This window comes from Nyctibius grandis, chromosome 2 (assembly GCF_013368605.1).
Source record: "Nyctibius grandis isolate bNycGra1 chromosome 2, bNycGra1.pri, whole genome shotgun sequence".
Classification (NCBI taxonomy): Eukaryota; Metazoa; Chordata; class Aves; order Nyctibiiformes; family Nyctibiidae; genus Nyctibius; species Nyctibius grandis.
Window position 1 is genome coordinate 64,115,870 of NC_090659.1, and position 18,369 is coordinate 64,134,238.

Genomic DNA, 18,369 nt, shown 5'->3' on the forward strand with positions numbered 1-18,369 from the left:
ACATTTGTACCATCATTCAGCTATCCTGTTTGTCAGAGACTGTGAGGAAAAGTGGAAGACTAAGGTTCTCCTAATGACAGACCCAAGACTACAGGACTCCTTTCCAGACCAGATGATAAATCTGATTACCATCAGAGCAAATGTCATATTGCTTCTTTTTTTAGCTTTCCCACAGAGGCAGCTGGAAAGAGGCAGGAGGGAAGTATTCAGAGAACAGGTTTTAGTCAGGGATGAGAGAGAAAAAGAAATTCCTGAAGGCAAGCAGGGAGGCAGAGGAGGCTTTTCACTTGCAGGGATGTGCTGTTCATCCTGAGGTGTTCCTGAGATGTTAGAGATAAGCAGAGCAGAAATGACCTAAGAGTTGACTGCTATCATCTAGCTAAGCTGTCTACCTTACCAATGAGATACTGAAATAGGGTAGGAAAATTAGCAGACATAATCAATCTTCTATCAGATTGCTTTATGCAATTTGGATGTTGATTTCATAGAGTATTTTGTTTTCAGCAAGGTTGATAATGGAATAAACTTTTATCAAAAAATTACAATCTGGCTAGTCTTCCCTTCTGGTGTAAGTTAAACTGTAATGGCTCTCATGGAGTAACTACCTCAGGTGTTACTTCTGTCTGTGGTTCTGTCTGTATTTTATACTGGCTCACACTTTCAATGAGTTAGGTCTTATAAAATTGTTTTCTTCTGTGAACCTGTGTAACAACTGTTTAGGGCACCTAATACAGGCAATTGGTGTTTTATCTTTAATATGCTGGTTACAATTGAGAAAGTGTATCTTCTGGCATCTCAGTGCTTTTGGGGTATTAGTATTGCACATGAAAATAAAAAAATTAAGAAATCACAGAATCACACAGAATCACAGAATGTTAGGGATTGGAAGGGACCTTGAAAGATCATCTGGTCCAATACCCCTGCCGGAGCAGGATTACCTAGGTCATATCATACAGGAATGCATCCAGGTGGGTTTTGAATGTCTCCAGAGAAGGAGACTCCACAACCTCTCTGGGCAGCCTGTTCCAGTGTTCGGTCACCCTCACCGTAAAGAAGTTTTTCCTCATATTTATGCGGAACCTCCTGTGTTCCAGCTTGCACCCATTGCCCCCTGTCCTGTCAATGGATGTCACTGAGAAGAGCCTGGCTCCATCCTCGTGACACTTGCCCTTTCCATATTTATAAACATTAATGAGGTCACCCCTCAGTCTCCTCTTCTCCAAGCTAAAGAGACCCAGCTCCCTCAGCCTCTCCTCATAAGGGAGGTGTTCCACTCCCTTAATGAGTTAATGCATTGTACTCACTTAATGTAATGGTGCTAAAATTAGGCAAAAGCTGGTGAAATTAGGAGAATGCAGGAAGAAGGGAGGGGATTTATTTGTTGGTTCTGTTTTCAAACAGATAAAAACCACTAAGATCTTATGCTGAACTTGAGGTATTCTTCCTTAGTTATGGCAACATTGCCATAGTAAATTAACTTAAGTTCTTATAGAGCAGAAAATATTTTAATTACAGACCATTATGTCAATTTTGTCTGATCTTTTGGGATGTCAAATTTCATATTAATTCAGATTAGCATCTCTAAGAGAGAGGCAGACTTTTGATCCATTCCACGTGTGTGGTTTACCAAGAAAGCCATTTCCATGGTTGTGCACTAGCCTAACAGTGATGCTGTCCTGTCGTAAATAAATACTGAGGGAGAAGATGGGTGTATATTAGGAGAAACTATTTGGGGAGACTAGGAAGGGTATTACAAAATAAAGAATAGGCCTCTAATTAACAAAGAAAAGATTGATCCATCTAACAGCTAAGCAGTGTTGCTGCTTTGGACTTCAGATTTTTTATGTATCTTAAAATGCTTTGTGTTTAATAGCTGTTTGTTAAGTAGTCCCCTGAGTTTGAGTGGCACCCCTTAATTTGCCTGGGAGAGGCACTAAGTGAGAGCATGGTTTACTGCGCCAAAGGTTTCCAAAGTCTGTCCCAAGCCTGCAGTCATGAACAGTGTAAGTGGACTGGCATGCACTGCTCTCTCAGAAACAAATGATTTTGTTGTCTAGATAGACTCTAAGTCATGTTGCTGAAGAAGCTTTCAGGACTTGCTGTGCATGTTAAAGAATCCAATGTCCACTGCAGGCAGTAGGGAGTCAGCAACTTTAATGACTTTAAGAGGTTTGGTTAGTCTCAGCAGGAGACTTCTAGTCTACAGTACTAATCCTTCATCTTTTGCAAATCTTTAGACCACGTTTCAAAGACTTATAAACCGTAATGTAAATGGTCTGGGATAATACATTCACAAAAAAAATGCTAAAACAAAACTCATCAATAATTCTCAGATTTCGGCAGACATGATGAAAAAAGGGTGAGGGATTAACACATTGCAATACTTCAGCTATTTTAGGTAAGATGTCACCAGATGTATTTAAATTTCATGTATCTGTATTCCTTTCCAAATCTAAGAACAGGCTGCCACTGACTGTGAGAGTGGAATTCCAACCCAAGGCTTTTTTTAAATGTGAATGAAACTCACTGTTCATTGCTATTAATATGTGAGCGCTAGCCTGTGTTTAGTCAGAACTAGATTTTTCATGGAAGTAGCACTAGAAGTCAGACATCATAATTCATACTAAAAAGTATATTCTGATTTTCGCATTAAGCAAGACATGATCCTGCCTTAAAAATGCTTCCAACAGCAAATAACATGCCATATGCCAATACACAGTATAATTGCATTAAAGGTTCCCCACCACATCCACTGCCAGCCAAATGACAAACATGAAGAGGGTTTAGCCAAAGCCTCCCTACATGCAAAGCATAAAGGGCCAGAACTTCCCCCCAAATGAGTAGTTTCTACAGATGTAATTCAGGTGCCCTGAGTTTCTGTGGGTGATCTGCTGAAAGCCCCCCTGACAGGGAGGGTGTAGCGGGCGAAGCTGGCCTGATGTGACAACCAGAGAAGTGAGGTGGTGGAGCAGACTGATTGGTGAGAAGACTGGAAAGGGTCACGACATTTTCTTTTGTAAGGAGAAAACAGCAGAGCTGCTTCAATCATGCCATACATATTGTGGAGAGAGAAAGCAATTTCTGAAAAAAAGATTTGGCTTTTAGTGAGTACTTGACGGGTTATTCAGGGGAGGGTGAATACAGCACAGAGTTCATGCTCAGATCTGTACAGCATAACTCAGGGAAAACTTCTTGCTTTAGACAAAGGGTGCTTAAGAGAAAAAAAGTAAGTTTCAAAGAGTTCTTCAGTGAGAGAAAGACCAATCAGCATCTTTGTTCGGAGCCACAATTGAAAGACTCAAGTTGCATGTTGATACAAATGTCACCAGAGGTTTGTTCACTAAGAGGGTACAGAGTGAGAGGAGAGACTGGTGAGAGATTTAAGGTGTTGGTGGCTGGTCTCCACAGAGAAATAGCATATATCTGCTTCACAGTTACGAACACAACCACTGAAACAGCTGAGTTTGTTTAGCCCTGAGTGAAGAGTTACTGATTAGCTCAGACTTTACTTAGTGAACAAAGTCTGCTTCCTTCAGGAAGAACAGTTTAAAATTATGGTGCAAAAGTTCCTGTTCTGTTGCTTCCCTGATTTGCAGTCTTTCTCCTCCTAGTTCGTGGACTGAGGAGAAGTTTAACATCCTTATGTGTTAGGAAATCCTCTGTCTGAAAATAGTGTTGAAGTTCTCTGTCCTTTATTTCTGATTTGAAAATCACTCGCTGTATTTTCCTTATATCCTTACTTTGTTCACTTCTGCCTTGAAGATGTTTTGCAACTGAAATAAAACTTTTTTTAAAAAAACATATTTTGTCTCTGTTTACACAATATATCTTGCTGTCACCTACTGAAAGGGATGATAAATCATTTTTAGGATAGTGTATGCCATTGAAAATATTAGATTAAAACAAAACATCTTGTCTCTGCTTTTAGAATCAATGAAAATGCTGAGACATTTAAAAACAAGTACAAGTTGACTGAAATAACTATCCCTGAGATAAGAAACAATGTGTATCAAGCCAGGAATCACATAACAGGCCAAAATCCAGTGATGCCTTCAAGATTCTTGAGACCTTACAATAATTTTTTCCCCAATGATACCTGTGAAAAGTGGATGTCAAACACTGTAGTTTGTATCTGGAATAACACTAAACAGAGAAAAGGAACCAGGTAATTTACAGTGCAGGGGAAGGTTATGATCAATCTGTTAGGAGAAACCTCATTTGGAAAGGGATGTTTATGCGCCCTGTGGTACACTGGCAATGTCTCTGCATATGTTTTTACTGCTATACAACATGAAACTGGGATATCCACTTTCCTTAGGTCTAGTCTTGTTTTGTCTCCCTTTCAACAAGCTGCATCTATCTATAGACATTTGGTCCCCAGCTTCCTATATGCTCCATATGGTACACAAAACTGTCTAACTCTCAGCCATAATTTACCTAACAAATGTAGATTTTTTCAGTTTGGTGGTTGAAGTAAAGTGTGAGGCATTAGCAGCCCACCAGAGAAGTGTTTTTATAGCTTGCAATGGAGGGCCTGTGTTGCACGTCATTGGGAATGGTGTGAGACGCGAGGATATCTAAGCTTGCAAACTGGAGCAGTGGTTGAGAATAGTGTAGTATAGAGGAAACTGAGCTTGGATGCAGTCTTCTCCATGCTGCCTTTTATGAGTGATCTCTGCATTGGACTATCACCAAAACCATGCTCAGGTGTTAATTTAGAGAGCTAGTTGAAGAAGTCTAAAGCAGAGCCAGAGAACAGGTATGAAGGCATATGGGTCATCAGGGATCCAGTGCTCAGTTTTGTCCTGAGTTTCTTTTATTCATTAGTGCAAAGGTATGCTCTGAATCCTTGTGCTAGACAATTAGTGGAGTGCCAATAATACTAATACTGAAAAGTTCACCATATTATTATTAATGAAATCGAAAGAATGAATTGTCATTTTGAGGTGGTAAAGAGTTGCTCAGGAGATGTCCAGAGAAACTTAAAAGCCTACACTGTGATGAGATGGTGGTTCCTGTCTAGTGTTTTGGAAATGGCAAGACTTTTCAAGAGCATGAAAAATGATTGAATACTTATGAAAAGATGAATGTAAAATGATACTGATTTAACTGAAGCTCTTGAACAGTATTGAAGTAATTGAATGGCACAATACTAGATTGCTAGCGTTTTACACTTAACTTCCTGTGCAAGTATTTTGTAATGGGCAATACTATGGAAAAGTGAGTCCAATGTTCATTTTTCTGTGTGGTTTTTGATTTACATCAAAGTGTAAGTAAGAAGCCTCTTTATAAGTTCTTTTTGACACAAGCTGAGGAGAAGTACCGCACAAGAATGAAGTGACCATTTATTCACCCAGTTGTGTTTATATGTTTCCAGCATATTCTAGCCCAGATATTAGGCTTTTGGAGTCTTTCAAAAATGGCATTTTAAAAGTGGTACAGAGACTACTTTTCCTTCTTCCAAGAACTTTTGTTTATGGTATTTGTAAATCCTGACAGTAGAGCAACAACAATTAACGTCTTAGCTTTTCTCTCTCTTCTAGGGTGATAGCTCCTATGTAAAGGATCGTTGGTGTGTGTTTGATGGATTCATGGTCTTTTGTCTTTGGGTGTCACTGGTTTTACAGGTAATTATTTCACTTACCTTTTTCAATTAACAGTTCCTTAATTGTGAAGAATATATTGTGCAACCAAGTAATTACGAGTTGTGGAAGGATAGCTGTAAGTTGGGTCAAATTGTTTTTAAAAAACTGTGCTGAATTCAATAGCTCCATAATTGCACGTTGCAGCATATCTATATTAGTAGTAGAATTTATCTTGTTTAATTTTTCTTATTGAGACGTTACACATTAATCTGAAGCTTGTTACCATAAACCCTCTGAATCGTCAAAAGGAAAGAGAAGGATCTTCAGAGAGCCATTTATCTCTTACTCCATATGACAGTCATGCTCACCTCCTTCAACTGAGTCTAGTAGGATGCCATGGTGACTAGCTTAGGCAACTAAAGGGAGAATGATTCCAATGGTAGATGTTTGCCACGCTGTAGGCACATTGATACGGTGAGTGGAGGGTTTTCACGTAATATGGCCCACACCTCACAAAACCTTTTCCAAAGTTCAAGTTAAAGTACAATGGAAAAAATAATAATAAATACATTTGGAAACAATTTGATAAATTGTCATAAAGAAGGGAACTTGGACATATTGTAAAAGAAGTGTAGAGTGTTAAGGTACAGGTCAAATTGTGTCCTGCAAACCAACCAGTCCTTAACCATAGCCAGTTTTTTGGGTAAGAACAGATTGAAGACAGTGAGACTGGGCCTGCAATAGTATAAAGATTGTAAAAGTTCTATAGTGATTTATAAAAGTTCTATAGTGATTGCTGCAGATTACCCACCTTATGCATTGCCAGGATTCCCCTCTATTTTCTTAGTACTTTTAGCAAGTACTAAATCAAGCAGTTCCTATCAGAGAGTGAGAGACAAGGATTAAACCAAGACATTTTCACCCAGTCATTGAGCTAAATAGTCTTTATGGAGTGCATAACCTCTCAGTGTATTAAGGAAATGGTTCCCTGTTCTGTGGCTTGGCTGAAATTTGTGTCATAAGTGGAGTACAGGAGAAGAATATGTACAGTTTTCTCATACACTTGGAATTAAATGGAGAATATGTAAGCATGTTGCAACTCATAAGGCAATCTGTGTATATGTACTTTTATACATAGTAAAAACCTTAGTGATGTGCAACATTAACAGATACTGATTTTCATATTTGGAAATGTAAATTATTCACTTTTAATGCAGTTGCGGGAAACCTGTGGGGTAGGACTAGCACAGAAGCCAGCAGCTGACACAAGCTTGCACAGTTGTCTTGAGATGTTTGAGACAGAAACATTGTGAACATAAGCAGAGTATATTTTTGGAATTTCATTAGGATAACTTAGAAATGGATTGAAGGATTTGCTAAGACTTTTAAAAACATGGTTAAAATGAACCATAAAATAAACCAAGAGAAGATTGAAACTCATATATAGTGTTCATAGTTTTAAAAGTTCTGTAAATGAATACAGGAACAGGACAGGGTCATCAAGAAAAACTCCTGATTCTTTTGCTTGTAGGTGTTTGAAATTGCTGAAATAGTTGACCAGATGTCACCTTGGGGCATGTTACGGATTCCACGACCACTCATTATGATTCGAGCATTCCGGATATATTTTCGTTTTGAGCTACCAAGAACTAGGATAACAAATATCTTGAAGTAAGTAAGGCTGTTACCTGAAGAACAGCAGAGAAGATTTCAGTTTTGACTTAAAAAACTGACTACACAGCTCAGAGAATGCCTTTTCATGCTTAATGAGTGTTTTCCTCCTGAGTTTTAGTTCTGGCCAAAAAATTCTTGCTATTTTCCATATTTAAGGAATGATCAAGTTTCCTAGAAAATTATCAAAACTGTGAAATATTTAAATAAACCTTAAAGCATTTTGCTAATAACTGTAGCCAGCAATTTTCAACCAATGGCAGTAAAATCTGTTACATTAATATGGGCACTTAATAATCAAGGTGAACACTCAGTAGGGTAATATTCATAAATAAAAATACGTGAGCAGATGCCCTAACCATTAGAGTTATGAGTGTGCATGTATTGGTATATGTACAGAGATGCTTATATGCAAGCAAACACACATAAGAATGTTTGATACAGCATGTGATGGCAAAAGCCATGTCATGGTAATGCGAAAGATTTTTTTTGTCTTTATTTGGTGTCAACTTTACTTCATCATCATATCTTGTCTGTATAAGGCATTAGGTAGATACTCTTTTACAAAAGCTAAACTTCATGCATTTCATTTGGGTTTTTTTTTTTGCTCTGCTCTTTGTAGTCTACAGCTGGTTTAATTACCCTGATTTACGGGTTTAGAAAAAATCGTGGCTCTCTTTTCTATCTCTGCATAGAGTGAGAGATCAGTTTTAAAGACAAATTTTCTGCAGGATAAAATACTACTTTCTCTGTGTGAGCATATTTTCTGTTCTGGAGCTTTTCAGAGGAGGCTTCACGTTGCCTGTGCATTCACTGTCATATTTATCTTTTTGCCAGGCGTTCCGGAGAGCAAATCTGGAGTGTTTCAATTTTCCTTCTGTTCTTTCTTCTCCTGTATGGGATCCTGGGAGTGCAGATGTTTGGAACTTTTACGTACCATTGCGTGACAGACGATACGCAGTCAGGGTGAGTTAGCTTGTGCAGGCATGTTGTGGGGCTGTTCTTTCAGTGCATATGTATAACTGTAGTTAGCATCAGTGGGTGTAAAATAGATTTAACAGATTAAAAGAAGTCCACCAAAATACACTAAGATAAGTAAGTTGGGGAAACAAAAAAGTTAGGAATTATCAAAAATATAAATTTTAAATGTGACAGATTACAAATTATGGCATTGAGCTGCAGTCTGATTTAGGGGTGAGTGACTGTGTATGTGTAGGGGAGAGAGTATAAGTAAGAGAGAGCAGGAGAGCAGGGGAGGCTTTAAGAAGAGCATTGCCACTTGCAGCTGGTGCAGGTCACTGATGATTCATCAGCTTTCATTGTATTTTCCTATCTTTTCCCAGAATGTCTGGGTGTTGGGCCAGATCTAAAGTACAGGGCAGAACTACTCCTAGAATCTCACACTTCTAGATTAAGAGGTTGCTGGGGCCTGATGCTGAGATTTAAAGATACCCTTTTTATCCAGCCTTTGGAAAATACTTACAATTAATATTCTACACTGTTGATAGACTGTACATCGCACTTTTGATTCAGCACCTACTTAAACACAAGATTAACTTGAAACACAGTATAGCCTCTTGTCACTAGGATGGCTGTTAAAATCACAGATAAGTATACGCTTACATGTACTGTTGAATTGAGGGCTTGACTGTATGCTTGACCACCATTACATTGTGACATTGTATTACATCTGTTTCTTCGTTTCATCCCCTGTTTCTTTGGATAGCGAAATGTTAGCTCTGGAGTTGTAGACTTTGCTTTAGTCAAAATTGGATCCTTTTATTCCTGTATTCAATTTGTCAGAATGTAAAACAGAGCAGACATTGTAACAAAAGCAAGACACCCCTTAATCTGCTACTGTGCTGAATAAAAAGTCTGATTATTGCAAAACTCTGTATTAAAGATTTTTTCTAAACTAAGGCCTATAAGCTATCAAATATAAAATGAGATTATTAGAAGTGCCAGATACAATAAAGGTTCCAAAATTATTTGAGAATATGCTAGACATTATATAGTATTTTATTAAATGAAAAAGTTACTTTGGGCTATTTTCTTACTTATTTAATCAATACTATAGTAAAATATGGGGCTGATCTTCACCTAGACTGGAAATGAGATATTTCAGTCTGACTTCTCAAAGAGAAAATCATTATAGCACAGATTTTTTTAGTTTCCTGTAGACATGGGGGAAAAAAAATCTTTGTGAAAAATTTGTTTGTGGTAATGAGATCTGTGATTCTGTGATTTACCTATGATGTTTGGAAAAACAAGAAGTGGAATAGACAACACAGGGAAGATCGAGCATCATATAATTGCTTGTGTCACTGAATACAGCTTTTCCCAGAAATCAGCAGAAGAAGATGAAGTGGGATACAATAATGTTTGCAATATGGAAAATTAAGTTTATAACTTTAAGGTTGCCCATAAAAAATTTGTCTAATTTCTTCTGCATGTTCTGGATTGCTCTTTGAATACTGCATTATTTAAAAAAAAAATAAGAAAATTTACAGAAACGCCTCAATTTTAGATTGTTGGAAAGCTGAATTACAGGAAATGGGTAAAAGGATCAAATAACCAGTATATAAAATAAAAATAAAAACCTGTCTAAGATGGGTTAAAGTTGGAAAAGTCAAGTAAGCAGAATTAAGGAAATTTTAGACTTGAGGTTGAACGTCTATCCTTAACTCCTTTTATCATCATGTATGTATATGTATTTTTAGCTGTTTAAAAATTAGAAATCTAATTTAAGTTACTTTTCAGGTACCTGGGATAGGCACCTTCAGAAAGTAATGAATCACTTTTGCCATCTCCAAAACAGACTTGTAACTTTAAATGGCTCCCATGGTTGTGTATGAGGACTAGTTACCATTGAAAATCACTTTTTCTCTAGAAGTGCTGCCTCATTTATTCTGATAAATGAATGGTGCTCACACAAAGAACAATATATTTTTTTCTTTGTTGCTTGACAGATGGATTTATACCTTACTTCTGGCATACTGCTCATTGCTACTGTGAAAACACTTATTTCTTCTTCTTCTCTGTAACATTCATCGTTATATGTTGTGAACATTTATACATATCTGATCCTTTTTTAATTTTTGAGGAATGCAGTGCAGACGCTCTGGGTGGAGTTAGGCGGTGCCTTCTTCCTGGAGGTCAGGGCTGACCTTCCCAGAGCTAGCTGCAGAATTTATAAGAACAACTACCATGGGCTGGGAAAATAAATATAGAGAAAGAAATAACAGTTCTCAATTTAGAGGAAAACATTGGTTCAAAATGTAGTTAGAAAGGAGGCAGCGTGCCACTTCTGAATCCAGGAGAGTTTATTAGCCAAGATGTAGCAGAGCGCAAAAGCACAAAAGTTGCCTAGTCAAATTTTACTTTGTTCTTTGAGGTTCAGTTTCTCAGCTTTATAATGAGGATAAAACAGTTGAGTCTGTCAGTCTGTCTGTCTCAGGTGGTTCTGTTCCAGGCAGTGGAGAGTAGCCAAAGTTGGCTGTACTTAGCCTTAAATAACTTCAGTCTTTAATGAGCCACAGCTGTAAATACTCAGTATTTATGCAAACCAGATCCCAGGCTCCCAAGTCAAGATTAGGAAATGAAAAGCATCTAATTAGTGGCCACCTGTGAGAACTTTATTTTTAGGTGATTTGCCTTGTATTATGCAGAATTCTATGGCAGGCTGCAAGGGTAAAGTCTTATTACTGAGGTCAAGCCTTCTTCTATTTCAGAAATTTTAGAAATCACTGTTTTAAAGTCTACTACCTTCTGAATTATTATTATAAAGGAGATAAGTGTCTTTTGAAAATGGCATCTTAAAATCTTGCTATTCTTTTTTTTATTTGAAAGGACGTGGCAGCCTCATCAGACACTCATTGCCTCTTTGACTACTGCAGGTTCTTCTGTCTTTCCATCCCTGACGCCCACACTGCCTGACCTCCTGTCTCTCCACCTCCTCAGTAATTCTCTAGTGTTAACTCTGACAAACAGAAATACTGAAGTGAGCTAACTGCGGTCTGAGTTTTTCATTCCATCTGTGAAATCAGCAAAATCTGACTTCCTTCCAAAGGCTGAAAAGTTTTTTGTTGTTGTTGTTTGATGATAAATCTTTTTTTCCCTCGTTCTTATAATCTTCTTTATTTTGCCAGACTTTTTTTCCCTACAGGGAACACTTTCTTCTTCCTAGACAATTGTCTCGCTCAGTTTTCCTTTGTGATTATTACTTATCTTTTTAACAACTATGCTGTCACAGCTTTTCCCTGATGATTTCTCCACCGGTACATCTTTTTTTCTGCCACTATGCGGTATATTACATGGATTTCCTTGGTATGGGTCTTCTTTAGTTGCTTCAAATACACACAGTATGGTTGGAATGTAATGTCTATATAATCCAATTATCTAGATAAGTCCATACGTTATAAGCAGTTTGACAGGTTATTTTGTTATAGCTGAGATTAATTTCAAACAAGTGAACAAATATGGGGAAAACAGGTTGTGTTCCCAAATCTACTGTAATTTACTCTCAGGCACCTCCAGTAGACAAAAGGTACTTCCACAAGGACAGGAGAGAGAAATTATTTCCAAACCATTGCTTTGGCTTTGTTAGAATATTTTATATAACCTCACACACTAGCTACTGAATGTTTTCTTTTTTTTTTATTACCAAGACGTGTGTGACTACACAAAACTACTTTCATACTGCATGATTAGATTATATTTATTCCACAACAGTAAATTTTCTTTTTGTAATTCTCAGCCTGCACAGGAGTTAGGGGAAAGGAAGCCCTCCCTCATCAAAACGAAGATGGCTAATATGACTAACGGCTATAAAATGTAGTATTTATCTATTTCTTCTTCCAAAGTCATTCTTTAAGGGCCTTTTTTTTACTGCTTTCAGTAGGATATAGCTTGAGTATTTCTGTAGATCTGTCTGCCTTGTCACCATGGCAGTCAATTTAAAATCCTTCTTTGCAAGGTTTCTTCTTTAAAGTAGGAACTGCCCAGGAAAATAGATAAGAAAAATAATTACCGAGTAATAGAAAGATCTAAGAGGTTCTCGGTCATCTTTCCATCTGTCTATGGATAGGCCCTGAAAATGTCAGAAAACAGCTTCAAAGAGTCTGGAGGTGAAAGTTCACCACAATATCTAATACAGGAAATAAATATGATTAAAAAGAACAGAAGGGATTTGAGATACTGTCTCACATCAGCAGTGGGAAAATAAGAATGAGTAATTGGATTTCTGAGAAAGGGAAGAAATCAAAGACAAAGCTTGAAAAATCAACATAACAGGACTTCTTTAACAGGGCACATTAATTTATTGATGCTAGTTGAACAACCAGCACTGCTTTAATACTGCCTTTGGGATTTATTCACAGTCTCTGTTAATGGTGGTATGTCTCCAGTATAAACTCCTCAGGGAGAAGAGAAATAGAAGAAATCTTACTTTTCAAGGCCTGATGTTGTTTAGACACCAACCAAAATCAAGAAAAATACAGCATCAGACTAAAAGGGAAGTAGTTTAATCCAAATGGGATCCTATCAAAAGGGTGGAAGAGAGTGCTGAGGTGATGGCCAGTATTGATGCCCAAGGGAAGCAGTCTTCAGGAGTGCACTTCCAGAGGGTGTGGGATTTCTGAGCAGAAATCCTGATTTTGTCTAGAACTGTTACATAGACAGTTAGTCAAAGCAATTGGACTGTTGATTCATTTCACACAGGCTTTCCAGTGGTTTTGTTCACCCAGCTCCATTTTGAGCGAGAAGGTGACCTTTTAATGAAAATCTACAATAGAGTTATTGGAACCCAATAACCTCAACACTTGTGTCTCCGTAATGGCACGTGCTTACCTGTGTTAGGATTTGGAGCCATTTGGGTTTACACAATTCTTTGTCCAAGTGAAGACATCAAAGTTTATTGAACTTTTACTCAGGCTGTCAACCTTTATGGGATTTCTCTCCTTCTCTGGCTAGTAAATACTCCTTTTCAGTAAGCTGGAGTGAATTTTATAGCCTGTGGTGAAATTGGCTGACTATAAATACAAGAATTTGAATAACATAACTGCCACATCTCTACAACTACCACAAGTCCAAAAAGTTCCATATTTATCCACAAGATTTTTACCTTATAATCACTGTACAGTCTTAAAGCCCCGGGAGTACTGAACTTTCCACAGGAAACCTGCAGGAGGCTAGGATGCCGCAAGTCAGGACATCCTCCAGTATATCATAAAATTGAGGGAAAGGCCAGACGTCATTAGAAAAAGAGAATTGTAAGTGTGCTCTCTACTGAACCTGCCAAGTGGGCGATCAAGTGCTTTCTTGAATAGAAAGGAAGCTGGAAAAATTCTCGTCTTTGTATTGGAAGAGAAAGCCAGATAAGCAATGGAGAGGTCTGTGGATGTCCTGACATTCACTGGTTAGACAGCAGTTATCACTGAGCAGTACATCTCCCTTAGCCTGGAAATGCTGTTAGGAAGAGTCACTTCTGAGTATGCAAGCAGTTACAGGAAATAGTAAGAAAGCAGTTCTAAAAGGGATCTCAGCTGTGTTTCCGTGAGTGATCTCATGTGTCGTTTTGAAAACCAGGTGACTGTTTTCAGTGTTGTACTGCTTTCTGGAAGCCAAATGTGATGTCTAAATTTGATTCCTGTTGCAGTCCATTGGATTTCTGCAATTCAAAAAGGTCTGGGAAATGGTGGAGTATTCATCCTGAGGTACTTATGAGCAGCCTGAAGCTATCACCTCAGCTATTTTATTATTTCGGAGAACTTGTGGGGGGTGGGTGAGGAACTGGAAGGCAGGAAAACAGCAGAAGTTTAAAAAGGAGGAAGTGATTATAGACAGGGAAAGAAAAGCCAGGTAAGCTTAACTTCTATCCCTGAAAGAATTCTGTAGTGAATAAACAAACAAAAATTTGTAAGCAGCTGAAAGATAACAAGGAAGTGAGTAGCAGCTAATATGGATTTGTCAAGAATAAACCATGTCAAACCAATATAATTATCTTTGACAGGGTAACAACCATGTGAATTAGATAGAAGAGCGGATGTCATATATCTTTATTTTAGAAAGGCTTTGTAACAGTCTCACAGGACTTTTTTGTAAGCTGTCAGGAGAAGCATGGTTAAGGTGAAAACAATCATAGAATAGGTGCAAAACTGCTCGGAAAACGTGCTCAGTGAGTTGATATTAATGGTTTGTTGTCATAACTGAAAGAGCGGGGATCCACATAAGTCTGTCTTGTGCTATTTGAAGGTTTCATTAACATCCTGGATGATGGCAGGTAGAATATACTTATTGCACTGAGGATGACATGAGGTTGGGAGGGACTGCAAACATTTTGGAAGGCAAGATTGGAATGAAAATGATCTTGACAAATTGAAGACGCTATGAGAAAATTGGATGAAAGTCAGCAGGGACAATATAGTGCACTTAGGAAAACCGAGCTGTACAAATACAGCATTGTGACTGTTGACGTGATAGTTCATAAAGTGATTTGGGACCATAATGGAGGAACAAAGATCACCAGAATTGTGCTCTTGTAAAAATGTATCAATTGTAGTATCAGACAACATATAGGCATCATTTGGAGAGAGTCTAAAGGAGGTGAAAAGGGAATGAGCCTCCATCTATAGAGCTGTTAAGGAGTGTTTGGCAGTTTTTTAGCTCAACTGAAAATCGTACAGTGCAGTTTAGTGACCTTGTGCTTTCCCTGCAGTTGGTAGACAGCTACTCAGAAGGTATTTTTCTATATTTAATCCAGGTAAGTCTGATATTGGAACTTAGTTTTTTTGAAGTGATCCTGAACCTACTTTAAAATCAAAATGGATGCAGTCTTCAGCTTAACTTGTTTCATATATTTCAGAACATGTCCTTGCAATTTAAAAGAGAATGGAGGCGTTTTTCACTCTTTCAGTTCTCTAAGGAAATAATACTTTATTGGATTGTAATAAGTATTATAGGTATGAGATCACTTCAACTTGTAAATAAGTCTAATCTGATACAACTCGGTGAAATGCAGATTTGACCAAGCTAGTTAGATTTGTTTTTAACTCTTCCTGTTTATTTCCTGTGTATTAGCACTTACAGTGACAGCCTCTTTCATTGTGCAATGCCATTAATTCATGTTCATTTGATTCCTGTGAAACAAGTCTTGCATTAGCATACATATCTTGCAATTGCTATTTGAATTCAGCTCCCTCATGATTGATTGTAGCAGTCACAAAAATGGTCTGTCACAGAGTTGTTACGCCATGCAGCATTTGATAAAATCTCAAAATCGTACTGTTCATGCATACTACTTCAAGAAGAAATCCATACTGGAACTTCTGAAAATTTTCTTCTTTGAGCTTTGCTTTCTAGTGCCTGGTGCCCATAGGAAAGATTTCTTCTTTTACTCATTTTTCTGCTGTTACCTTCAGTGGCTTTGTCGCTCTGAAGGATGACAGAGTGATTTGAATTTAATTTCCCCTAATGCCAGTAACTAGTGATCAAACCAACAGATTGTCAAAACTTTTAAATAGCCACAGCCATCCTGTTTTCATTTGGGCAATGACAGCATTGGCTTTGCTTAGCATAAGTGATCTGCTGTGAGTAGAGTCACCTGTTTTTGATGTTAGCACCTGTGTTAGGAACCTAAATGCCTTAAATTCCCTCTCTGGCTAGCAGAGAGAGAAGGGTGCTTTTGGAGTGTGGCTGAACCTATCAACTGCTAAACCTCTGGAGATGTGTTTCTCACTGTGTTCATTGCCTAAAATGAGGTGGGATAAGTCAGGGCAGCAGAGCTGCAGCCTTTTGTTGTGGAGCTCCTTCTAGCGATTCAGCTAAGAGATGCTGGGTCTTTGAATGTTCGCATCCTAAAGGGTGCGATAAGGACAGTGATTTAATTTGAATCTCTTCAAAATTCCTGTGCAGTGAATAGGAATAGATGGAACGTCAAAGGCACGTTTTGTAGACTCTAACTTAGGTCTCATATGAAATGAAAAAAAAGCTACAATCAAAATCAAATCAAACTTTACCTAGTATTACTGCCTCATGTAATAGGCAGTCTGATTTAATCATGCCTTATTACTGAATATGGGCGGGAGGAGAAAGGGAGTAAGGCCAGTACTTTTCTTAATTTGTTGAATAAACACGTAAACAATTTTGTTCTTGAAAAAATAACCAAAAAAGTAAGAATCTCCAAGTTCTGCCCACAAAGGCTCGAGGTTAGGCACTAGAGGACTGTGAAAACTGTCAAAAAAACTCAATACTGAAACTTGAAACTGAACATATAAATAATGAATAAAAGATCTGAACTCAATGATAAGATATAAAAATCTATGTACCTTGGGGCAAATATACTGAAAGACAGTATATTAGCAGTAGTAAAATATTACAGTGTCTATACATTGAATTTAGAGTCAAACAATTAGATCATCTAGTCAGACTTCATTTTGTTTCCCCTCTGTGAAACCTGATAGCTTCCATCTGACTCCAGTGTGTCTCCTAGATATATATCTAATTCTCGATTAGTTGGCAAAAGAACAATTCATAAGCAAGGGAACTTTTTGTTTATACCAAAAGCTGTTTGACTGTTAAAAAAAAGTTCCTAATTCATAATCTTAATTTGTCTGGCTTCAACTGTTAGCTTTCTATTCTTGTTATACTTTTTTATGCTAGATTACACAGAACCTTAGTTCCTAATATTTTCTCTGTGTGAATCCGCTTACACACAACAATTGAGGCACCTTTCAATATGCTTTTAAGCTAACAATTTTTAGCTCTCTAAGTCTCTTACTGCAAAGCACGTTCTCCAGTGTTCTCATTTTCATATTTTTGTATGATTTCCTCAATTTTTCAAATATTTAAAAAAATATGAACAAAAAACCTGTATATAATATTAGTAATAATTTGTATAAGTGCCATTCAGAGAGGGACATTATTTCATTATTGTTCTGCATGTACAGTCTGGGAAAGCACTGGCTCTTCCTTGCCATGATGTTATTGGGACAAAGGTGAGAGGATGCCCTATTATATCCTCTCACCTCAAGCTCTCACGTAGCATCTGTATTCTATAATGTAGTATTTCCATCCGCTTTTATCCCTTTTATTCCATAGGCCATAAGGTTTGCTTTCAGTGATTCTGCCTCTATAACTTTGCGTTTGACTGTATTAAAGCACATTTTGTTTTCTTGGATCCAGGTAACCAGATGATCCTGATAACTTGTCAGGCTGCCCTGTCCTCATTATTACTTGTGTTTCTATCCATATTCTTGATTTTATATCTGTTTCTCCCTCATTGATTACGATAGATCATGATGATCTTTTCACTGGCAAGTATTTTTCTGACATGTCAGTTAATCAGTTTTCAGCCCATTTAGCATGTGCTTTATTCATATCATATAGTGGCAACTTTTTAATATCAGTCGTGTTGTTGAATGAATTGCTTTACGAAGTCTAAGCTAGGCAATTTTATTGGACAAATCTGTAATCTTATCAAAATCATGTTAGTACAGTGAGAATTATTTTCTCTAAATCCATACTGCTTGCCATTAATTACATTCATGTTCTTTACTCTTTATCAATTAGACTTTGTATCAGCTTGCTCTTTCTTTTATCTTGGTTTATGTCAGGCTAATCAGTCGTGCTGCTTGTTCTTTAAAAATTCATGGCACATTAGCATTCTTCCGGAATTTCCCTGCTATTTCAAGATTTATTAAAAATTAATAGGAGAGATGAGAGATGCCCTCAGTTATTTGGGCCTGTTGATTTGAATATAATTATCCCTAGCAGATGCTGTCTGATATTCTCCTCAGTTACTAATTCTTGAGTAGTGAAGTATGTGTTTGCCAAGTTAAAATGTAAAATATGGAATGTTGCCAAAGCTTAATCTTTGTGTTTGTAATGTTCCTAAAGTCATGAGTCCTTTAAGCATGCCTTATCTCATCTTTTAATGTGACAAAAGTAATAAATAGATATCAGAGACAATCTGTTACCAGAAAGGTTTGAAAGCTTTATGCTTAAAATTACAGATATAATTATGAAGTTTCCACATTTACAGTTTAAAAGATAAACCAGATTTTGTTCTCAGGTTGAAAACAGGAAACTGTTTCTGTAAGAATGGTACATGGTGACT

The 18,369-nt window shown here is 37.4% G+C and overlaps 1 protein-coding gene across 2 annotated transcripts in view; it reads left to right on the forward strand.

The window, feature by feature from the left end:
- Positions 1-18,369, forward strand: part of NALCN (sodium leak channel, non-selective) — a 238,323-nt gene that overhangs the window by 17,769 nt on the left and 202,185 nt on the right. For both annotated transcript variants that reach the window (XM_068424956.1, XM_068424957.1), the window contains exons 3-5: positions 5,544-5,627; positions 7,117-7,256; positions 8,094-8,222. In XM_068424956.1, the coding sequence (XP_068281057.1) occupies positions 5,544-5,627; positions 7,117-7,256; positions 8,094-8,222 (353 nt within the window). The remainder of the gene's footprint in view (positions 1-5,543; positions 5,628-7,116; positions 7,257-8,093; positions 8,223-18,369) is intronic.